General features: G+C 38.9%; 1 protein-coding gene across 2 annotated transcripts in view; it reads right to left on the bottom strand.

Moving 5' to 3' along the window:
• Positions 1–2,395: 2,395 nt before the first annotated feature.
• LOC109913182 (60S ribosomal protein L11-like) overlaps positions 2,396–10,948 on the bottom strand; it is a 40,192-nt gene continuing 31,639 nt past the window's right edge. For both annotated transcript variants that reach the window (XM_048596505.1, XM_048596506.1), the window contains exons 3-6: positions 9,358–9,464; positions 8,179–8,310; positions 4,140–4,250; positions 2,396–2,470 (exon numbers count right to left, since the gene is read on the bottom strand). In XM_048596505.1, the coding sequence (XP_048452462.1) occupies positions 2,441–2,470; positions 4,140–4,250; positions 8,179–8,310; positions 9,358–9,464 (380 nt within the window). In that variant the 3' untranslated portion in view covers positions 2,396–2,440. The remainder of the gene's footprint in view (positions 2,471–4,139; positions 4,251–8,178; positions 8,311–9,357; positions 9,465–10,948) is intronic.

Below are 10,948 nucleotides of genomic sequence, written 5' to 3'. Positions count from 1 at the left end.
CTACACTGTCTCCTATGACTAAGCTATGCTGGCTTTCCTTAGATTAATCTATGTGTCCAACTATTAATTTCATTCTTAAGTATTGATTCTCAAAGCTTTCTCACAACTCAGGTTAAACTGATTGGATTAGGTGTCTGGACTTCACTGTGCACATCAGTTTTCCACATTTGGAGTTATTTCTCTCATCCTCACCCAAGATCACTGCATGTGTGGCTGCTTACTGTCTGATCAATATCAAAGTAATTAAATGTCATTGAAACCTTAAAGATTTTTGCAGGGTGCTGCTCTTCAACAAAAACTTGCACCTGTATGGGCAATGAAAATTTTACTTTAATATTGGCAAAACAAACCAACAGTATGCGGCTTATACAATAACAGTTATAAGTCCTCAGTGGGGACACCATTTCTGATGTTAGAGTCTAGGTTTTGACTCAGTAAAAGTGAAGGGACTATGATTATAGTTCCGAATCAAAATGGTGTGTGGTTTAGAAGCAACTTACAAATTGTGCTGTTGTAGGTGGTAGATAGCAGAAGTTTGAAATTGCGAATGCAGTTACATCACCTTTCAGATGGTATATAGGGCAGACAGGACTTGCTGCTGGAAGCGGTGAATGTTTTCATTAGTAGATGTGATGCCAGATTCCAGATTCCAGCTTTGTTGTGGTTGGTGTCAAGCTTGAAAGAGTAGATTATTTAAAAGTATCAAATTTGAATTTAAAATTGCAGCCACTTCAACACTATTTGCTTGTTCATACAAAAATGTCAGTTTTCACATCCATGACTTTACCCTCACCAATTCTCATGTTCTTCAAGACTGCTCATCAGACATTTAGAATTGGGTGGGCAGGAATTTCCTTCAACTAAGTATTAATCTTAAGTAATTGCATTTCACCCTTTCATAAACTTATGTTTGTTAACTACCAACTTCCCCTGGTAACTGTCCCAGTACAAACCAGTTTTAAATTTGTGTTATATCTGATCCATAGGGGAGTTTTCAACCACATATCCATGCTGTCACTAAAAATGCCTACTTGCAGCCCTACCCGAGCTCTCATGCTCAAACACTCATCCATATCTTTATTACCTCTAGACTTAAAGACTATTTTAATGCACTTCTGGCTAACTTCCAACATTATACTCTCCGTAAACTTTAGCATCACCTGGAACCCTGCTGCCTAACCTACATTGTCTCCTGATGAACAGTAACTTGATTTTAATGTTCTCATCCTTATCTACAAATCTGCCTGCTAAAATTTTGGCCTCGTGAACATTCACAAATTTAACCAATCCACAATTTTGCCTGTGCCTTTAGTTGCCTGGGTCTTCACGGCTTGGAATTCCCTTCATAGAGCTCTCTATTTTGCTTTTCTCCTTTCAGACTCCTCCTAAAACCTACCTCTGTGGCCAAACTTTTGATAATCTACCCGACTACTTCATGTTGGTGTGATGGTTCATAGTATAATCCCATAAAGCACCATAGAATGTTTTATTTCAAATACACTATAGAAATACAAGGTTGTTTTATACTGAAAACCTTTTAAAAAGGCAAATCAGTGGTTGGATGGAGGAATTAGCATATACTGAATAAGAGCAGGCAAGTACAAATTTGAGACAATACTAGAGATCAAACAGGTGAAGCAAAGGTTTCCTAACACCATGGAGTGTAATTTCTAACCTGATGTAACCACGTTCTTTGGAATACTACTGAAACTTCATTGTTATAGTGATATGCATGAGGTACTGATGTTCCAAAAGCTATGGCTCATGTGTAAGGCTTTTACATTCAGATAGCAAGTGACCTATTCGAAGCTACACAGATTCTCAACTTCAACTCTGCAACAGAAGAAAGATACAATTAATGGATAGTGAACGTGTTGAAAAAATGCTATATTAGACCGAACTACAGATGACCTTTCTGTAATGGGTTAACTTCTATGAATGATTAGACATTTGTAAAAATATTTTGCAAGTAGGCTGCACTCTACTTTTGGGATTTTGTATTACTGCAGTTCATTTTAAAAAACACACCCAAGTCAAAGCAGCATGGTAATATTAACATTTCTGAAGTGTAAGATGGGTTAAATGGAATCCAGTTTTCTTCAAATTTCATGGTAGTTTTTTTCCAGAATGCACAACTGTAAATGTATTTGGCCACACCTCAAACAATTATCCATGTATCTGACTGATCCATATCACAGAATCTTTCCATGTCAAATTCCCTTGATCTAACGAGCCAATAAAGACTGCACAAGTATCCAGAATTTCTGGTTAAGGGAGCATTCTGTAACTTAATCACGTGTTTTCTTGTAGCAGGTAATTTCATTGAGCAGTTTTAAACAAAAATTGAAACATTATCACAAACTTTTTCTTCAAGAAAAGAAACTCTTGACATCAGTACTGTTATAAATGGATTTTATTGCTTTTTCATCTGCTCTTCAAATTACTTTCCAGGCAGGAGGATGCCATCATACTGAAAAACAAAGAAATCAAAAATTAACCAAAGAGAGTGCACTAGTCAGCAGTATCTTTGCCAAACTGATTTATATGCATCCTCAAAATATCGTCTCTGCATAATATGCCACATCTCTGGTTCAGTTTCAAAGTGCTATTGTTAATGTAATTATTTACAAGTCTGAAGGATGCATGGCATCATTTTAGACACTGCAAGTGAAGTCAGAGCTCTTCCAGTATATTTTATCACATTGGTATTTGAGCTGCACGTGAAAACATTCAGCACAAACAACACCTGAAGACATTGTTATATTAGACAAAAATAGGAATGATGCCAGCTGAGTTCCCAATCACAAGTGGATAAGTTAAAAAGTACTTGATTTTTAAGTTTCATCCACAGCTGATTCATAAGCTCTTATTATTACTTTACCAAATTCTAAATATAAAAGTGTGCCCCAGATTGGTTTTAGAAAACTTCATTAATGCCCATCATGTCTGTATGCAGTCTCTGGCTACTGTTTATTGATCAGTGCCAATGTTTGAAGCTTTAACACTTAACACCAGCCAGAATGTCAGGGTGATGATTTGGATTAACATAAAAGGCATGATCCATTCACCAATCCATTTAGGGAATGCAAGTAATTTCTGTGACAAATCTGACCAAACAGCTGGAATCTTCAAGCATCAATGACACCACGCTAGAAAAGCAACACACTGGAGGTTATACTCGGAGATAGCAAGAACTGAAGATGCTGGAGTCAGAGATAACAGTGTGGAGCTGGAGGAACTCAGCAGGCCAGGCAGCATCAGAGATGCAGGAAAGTTGGCATTTCAGGTTGGGACCCTCCTTTACAACAGTGCAGTTTATATTAGTCAAACTACAGTAATAGTAGTAATACTAAGTTACGATACCTACAGCCATTCACACATGTAGCTCTTAAGTTCCAATTCTGGATTTTCTCTTGAAAGAGAAATTCCATTAGGATCTTAGTAGGGGAGGGGTGGGTTTTCTTGAAAGAAATAAAACCATAGTTTTTTGGTAGTACAGAATTTGAGTACTGCTGTGAAAGATATATTTTGTCAAAGCTTTTTGTCTTGCACTCATCAGGACAATTTGCAAGAAATACCAACTAGAATGGAAAACACATTTTAGACTGTACAGGAAAAAGTGCTAATTTGCTGACACGTGGACTGATTGGTAATGCATCCAATCTCTTCTCATGCAGTATAAAATATTGCTTTCCCTTCATCTTATGAATTTTCCTGATGTGTGCAAGGAAAAGCTCTGATAAAACACGTTTTACCTCCAGCAGCTCAAATTGTAAATATTCAAAATTTATCTGCGACAGTTGTATTCTGCATCATGTACTATTTAATCAGCAATATATTTTTGCTGACTCATTATTTGTGGGTAGGAGGACAAGAAAAAAGACAGGATGCCACCTGATAGTCAAAACATTGTTGATCAGGAATTATTGGTGTAAAACTTGTAAATCTTCCATTATTTCCAGCTATACCAATGTAGTTATTCTGCAATCTTCTTGGAAAGCTAAATATTTCAAGCAACATGAAGATGGAGGCTGACAGTATAGAAACATCTTGACACAACTTCAAATTTATTTGTATTTGCTATATAATGAATAAAGACGATGGAAACAAGAAACAGCCAAACGTGAGAGACTGCTTACTTTTTGCTGAAACCACCTCATTGATTCTTCCTTGGAAATCTTGTGTTTTGAGCCAATGCGTCCCCTTTTCACCTTTTTATCAGAAATGCTGAAACCAGGCCGTCCCATGACCTATGAATTACAAGCAAAGCAAACTCAATACAGAAATAACAACATCTGACAAAAAAAAATTGAAAAAATTAGTGTTCCTCTTTCCTTCCTGAAACATCAGTTTGTTTGTTAAGGTTATACAAAACAACCATTTGTGAACTTGAGATAATGTATCCATCAAATAAGTAACCATAATACAACCAGTTCAAAAATATAAAGCTACTGTATTACCGCACTACAGGCAGAGTTCTGGTTCTAGGTGGGATGCTCTTTTAGAGGGTCAGTGCAGATTTGCTAGGCTAAATGTCCCCTTTTTATCCTGTAAGGATTCTATGGAAGTAACAGTAAGAGCATCAATTTGACTTAACAGCTCCCTCCACACCATGTCAGGATGTTCACTGCAAAATACATAACCTACACTAATATCAGCTGGTTTTGATGTGGCGACAAGCCATTTTCTGCTGCCCATCACAATGATTCATCTACAAGTACTAATGGAGTTCTGTGCTCATCATCAGATAAACTATATTCATTTCTAATCTGTGTGCAGCACCACCACAGAATAAATCATGACAACATTTCGCATACCAACATAATAGGTAATATTGTTGATTTTTTTTGTATTTAGAATTAACCTGAAAGGCGTAGCTTTTAAGGCACTGTCATACTGCAATTAGAACTTGGGAGTCAACTCGGATTGCCACTATTCCTCATTTACAATTTAAATATACAGTCAATTTTACTGTAAAATAGCTGCATTGCAGAGATGTTGATCTCATAGGGATCATGTCATCTGTTCTGATGTCTGCCTGGCTAGATACCTGTTTTAGGGGCCTGTCACAGATTAACGGAGGACCAGGCTATTTTCCTGGGAAGAAGGAATGAGGTAATGACTGGAGACAATTAAACTAGCACTGGCGTTTGCAATGGTCAGACCATTAGTCTACAAGGTCCTAGGAAGATGTCAACAATGTCAGGTTGTAAACAGCTATGATTTAAACTGTTTAATTCTGAGATAAAAGAGCTTGTTCCTTAATGATAGCTAATTAATCAGTCGTTCTACTGTATACGAGGCAGAAGTGGTGGCGTTGCCACAGAGGCTGGCTATAAGACGCTGAACGTGTGTTAGAACAAGTACAACTTCAATATCGCATCCCAGCATGCCATGGCTGTCAGGACAGCAAGTTTAATGGACCCTGAAAGCTTGCTGGCCGTAAGGAATATCCATTAAACCAATCACTAGTCTTCAAATGCAACCAGCTGGTGTATCCAATAAAAGGCTCAGCTCATTATCCATCAATACATATACGAAAATATTAACCTTTGCAATCAGATAAAGTGACCATCCGATTAATCCGAGTAAGTACACATTTTAATTACCTATTTGATATCCTGATCTTGAGCTACCATTGAGGATATTACAACTCTCATTATCTTTATCTGCGTTACACCACATTGCAAGAATGTAATGAAAAAGGTGAAAGCAGTTTAGTTGACCAATATGACAGAACCGTGGGGATGGATTTTAAGAGGGAAAGGTTTCTAAGATATCCCTGAAATGAAGCTCAAAAATTTGCCCAGCATACACTAGAGGGAGGAATGCCAGGAAAGCCTCTCAAGTTACCAGACTGGGACAGAAAACGAATAGAATGAAACCGTTGTAAATCCTTGGAAGCCAAATATCACTGAGCAGGAACTGGGAAAATTAAACAGCTACTAAAAGCACAGTATACAATATGCCTGAGAAGTGGAGCTTTTGGTAGTGTTAAAAGTAAAAAGTTCTGTTCTGCAATTTAAAACAATTTTTCTGTCTTTATGTGTATCATAACATTTACAAATCTTAGCAGTCACACTTTTCAACCTGTGTGCTGCAGCACACAGTGAGACATGAAACTCTCAGGTGGCAGTATTGCTTTGTGTGGATATCTGTCACTGCACATGCACATGCACAGAAGCTGGGGAAATCCACTCATTATGCAGCCTACTTGCATGCATTGACCCAAATACTCGCAGTTGTTGGCCAACTATTGAACTAATCTGCCTGCCTGGACACGTGTCCACATTTGCATGGATTTTAAGGTGAGTATGTTGGAATTTTTAGAAATTAAGCAGTGATCTAAGTATCAGAATACAGTTCTTGGAAATAAAATGTGTGTTGTCAGAAGAGCTGACTCTGTCGACGAAACATTTGGACCTAAATAAAAAAAAAAGCAAGAATTATTCAAAGACAGAATAATGAGCACTATTTGGCCTTTGGATTTTCATGGCCAGTACAGGCTGCTTCCTCTTATTGGAAGACTCCACCTACATAGAGGTAGACAAAGAGTCAGATGTACAGCACGGAAACAGACCCTTCAGTCCAATTCACCCATGCCAACCAGATACCCGAAATTAACGTAGTCCCATTTTCCAGCATCTAGCCCATATCCCCCTTAACCCTTCCTATTCATATACCCATCCAGACGCCTTTCAAATGTGTAACTGTACCACCCTCCACTACTTCCTCCTGGCAGCTCATTCCATACATGCACCACCCTCTGGTGTGAAAAAGTTGCCCCTTAGGTCCCTTTTAAATCTTTCCCCTCTCACCTTAAACCTATGCCCTCTAGTTTTGGACTCCCCCACCCCAGGGAAAAGACCTATTCACCCTATCCTTGCCCCTCATCATTTTATAAACTTCTATAAGGTCACCCCTCAGCCTCTCACACGCCAAGGAAAATAACCTCAGAGACTATTCAGCCTCTCCCTATAGCTCAAACTCTCCAACCCTGGCAACATCCTTGTAAATCTTTTCTGAACCCTTCCAAGTTTCACAAAATCTTTCCTATACCAGGAAGATCAGAATTCAACACAGTATTCCAAAAGTGTCCTAACCAACATCCTGTACAGCTGCAACATGACCTCTCAACTGATATACTCAGTGCACTGACCAATAAAGGCAAGCGTACCAAATACCTTCTTCACTATCTGTCAATCTGTGACTCCACTTTCAAGGAACCGTGAACCTGCAGTTCATGACTCAGAACCCCTAGTGTGGAAACAGGCCCTTCGGCCCAGCAAGTCCACACCAACACTCGGACATCCCACCCAGACCCATTCCCCTATAACCCACCTGATCTACAAATCCCTGAACACTATGGACAATTTAGCATGGCCAACCCACCTAGCTTGCACATCTTTGGACTGTGGGAGGAAACCCACGCAGACGTGGGGAGAATGTGCACACTCCACACAGACAGTTGCCCGAGGCTGGAATCGAACCCGGGTCACTGGTGCTGTGAGGCAGCAGTGCTAACCACTGAGCCACCGTGCCACCCCTAGTTCAATAACACTCTCCAGAACCTTACAATTAAGAGCATAAGTCCTGCCCTGATATTTCTTTCCAAAAATGCAGCACCTCACATGTATCTAAATTAAACTCCATCTGCCACTCCTGAGCCCATTTGATCAAGATCCCATGAGGTAACCTTCTTCGCTGTCCACAACACGACATTTTGGTGTCAACTGCAAAATTACTAACCATTCCTCTTATGTTCACATCCAAGTCATTTATATAAATGATGAAAAGCAGTGGACCCAGCACCAATCCTTGTGCACACCAGTGGTCACAAGCCTCCAGTCTGAAAAGCAAGCCTCTACCACCACTCTCTGTCTCCACCTTTGAGCCAGTTCTGTATCAAATGGCCAGTAGTTAAGGCAATTTTACAAATGTGGCTGCACCCACAGTATTTTTACTGAGATGTGAAATATTAATACTTTTGATCTTTCCTTTGCTTGTTCTATGCACTGTGTTGCAAACCTCTCTGGTAAGGCCATAACCATAGTAAACGTGAATAAACGTGCCACTTATGAGAAATCAATTTAGCTGACAAACAGGCATGCCATGGAAATGTTTGTCTCATTGAAGTACACCTTGATACTAAAAAAAAATTGAGAGCCACTGACTTACCACATAGAAATCCAGACCATAAATTCCAATACTGGGATCGTACTTTATGCCCAGATCAATGTGCTCCTGGATACCAAAGCCAAAATTTCCTGTGTTGCAGAAGTTACTCTTTCTCAGTTCATACTCCCGAACCTGAATAAAAAGATTGTTACAGTAATACAGATCTGATGCAATGTTTTAATCAATTTGCAGTGAGCAACTTTGGAGCTGGGAAATGGATCACTAACTTCTCCTGCCCAAGTATCAATATCAAAAGCTCACAACCTGTGTAATACACGGCCAGAGGCCCAGAAAACCTCCCTTTACATATGTCTATCCAGAGGTCTAACAGCTAAATACACAGTGTCCAATTAGTACTAAGCCACAATTCCATGTTAGATCCTAGATGCAGCCTCTGATCCACACTTCTCAACTGTGCAAAGACTATCAGCAGCACTAGTTTCCTGTGTGGTGGGGAAAGGCGGAGAAGGCAAGTCAGCCAGGATCTCTTGTTGATTCCATTTGACAGCTAAGTGGATAAACAAGTGAAAATGTGAGAAAGGTAGTGGAGGACACAGTAAGACTGGCATGACGCCTTCCAGAATGAAACACCCAATCTGCTCACTGCTCAGGCAAGTGAAGTCAACATAAAATGGCCCACTTTGAGCAAGTTATAAGGTGCTGTTTGCAATAGTACCTTGGTGGGAATCAACATTTTAAAAGACTTAGAAATTGGGGTGGAATGTGAGAAAAATTGTCATAGAGGAGGAAGACTGAACATTGTGTTCAACAGGACCCCAGTGTAAACTTCAGACTAAGATATCCTAATGAGTCATTTTCTCTTCTCCCACTTGCCGCATCAACAATTATCAAGATTGCACCAAAATACATCATTTATTAACTACAAGATCATTAGTTGCAGTGAAATGTTTTGTTGGTTGCTCTGGGCTGGATTTAAACTTGCTTTCCAATGGTGAAGTCACAATGTGCTCTGCCCACACACATCCCAGCCCCAGAACACTTCCAGCTGAAAACAGTTTAACGCATTAAAAAAGGATGTAGTCCTAATGAATCATTATTCTCCCACAATAGTAAGTAGTTGTTTTACTCAATGCCTTTGCTTCTCCCTCCTCCAACTAACCAAGCAGTTGAATTTAGTCATATCCATCAAAAATACACATCAATTTACAATCAACTCACCTTTAGACCTTTCTCTAGAATTTCCTCAGCTTTGGCTCCTCGGATTGTGCAATGAACAGCAATCTTCTCATTTCTTCTAATACCAAACGAGCGCACAGTATAGCGAGCTGTCAGAGAAATAAGTGAATTTGGCATTTGCTGTGGTTATGTTCTAAAAATGCTGAACATCCATTTATTCCAGGATGAGGAAGCCAGAATTCAATTTTATTACCAAAGCACCCTAGAAACCAGGCTGTAAAAAGAAGCTATCAAACAGTTCATGAATAAATCTGAAATGCACTGAAAAGAACTGAACATTCAGCCTTAAGCTTGATGTAATCAGTGATTAAACTGAACTTAGAGCTGAATCATAGAACTTTTCTAAGGTGAAGGCTATTTGGCCCATTGTGTACAGAAATGTACACTATAGTCCAGCTGAGACCTACTAATAATTAAAAAAAGATTTAGTCTAAAAGCCACAGGATCTTAAAAGCTTTATCAAATCATCTTGCAATATTTTGGTATTTACATGCTCTTATTTGCCCTGCAACACTTTAAGATTAGTTTTTCATTTATATCAAAGCTTTTCAAAGTTCTTTCCAAGATACATCACTTCCTTGTATTAGTGCTAAGTTGCAATAAAGTAAATTTGCCTTGTGTCTGACAATTTCACCAATCTCCCCATATTTGCCCAAAGTCTGTTACTATTCCCCTCACTACTGACTACATATCTAAGTACTGTGTTATCTGCAAATGTTTAAATAATATCTTTCTACTCAAGTTCAGAAAATTAACATTTATCAAAAAGATAAGTGGTTGATATACTGACTGTGGGGACATCACTATGTATTTCCTTCCAGTCTCCCAAATAACCATTCACCATGACTTTCTGAAACAGTCAACTTCATTTTGAAGTTGTAACTGCTCCTTCAATTCCATAGGCTTTACTTTTACCAAGCCTGTTTTGCAGAACATTTGGAAACCCACATAGACAATATGAATTATCTATAGCACAACCAAACCAACTGTATACTAAATAATTGCTATAAACTCCTCCTTTACAGTGACACAGGCAGAATCCACTCTATTGATGATGGATACAAAAACTCAGTTATTACCCCTCCAAAGCTCCCTCTGAATCCACAAAATATCCTTTTTATAAGGGAAGGGTCAGGGTAGCCATAAGCTTCTACTTCTTTAACTGCCCCTTTTTTTTTTATACGGTCCCTTTAATCATCTAGTAAACTTTTCTTAGGCACTTTCTTCGCCCCCCCATTTTTTTCAGATCAGATTGAAATCTTCCAGTGTTGCCTTAATGAACACTATAAACAGTATTAATGTACAGCTATGTTCCAATTTCAGGCCTTGGACTCAACCACAGATGAATTATGACTAAACCTTTGTTCTAGACCCAGTTAAGCTATTTTTATCCTATCCTGCAGAATATCCACCTAAAACTGCACATCCTGTACCCTCTAAAAGAAGAAGTTGGAATGATGGATGAAAACATCATTCTAATGCTCAGTGAAAATGCAGCAAACCCAGTCTCATACTGAACCAGACACCATATTTATGGGACAACAAGGTGCAGGGCTGGATGAACACAGCAGGC

Source organism: Rhincodon typus, chromosome 5 (assembly GCF_021869965.1).
Source record: "Rhincodon typus isolate 14 chromosome 5, sRhiTyp1.1, whole genome shotgun sequence".
Classification (NCBI taxonomy): Eukaryota; Metazoa; Chordata; class Chondrichthyes; order Orectolobiformes; family Rhincodontidae; genus Rhincodon; species Rhincodon typus.
The sequence above is the reverse complement of the archived record's forward strand: the minus strand, read 5'-3'. Positions and strand labels throughout refer to the sequence as shown.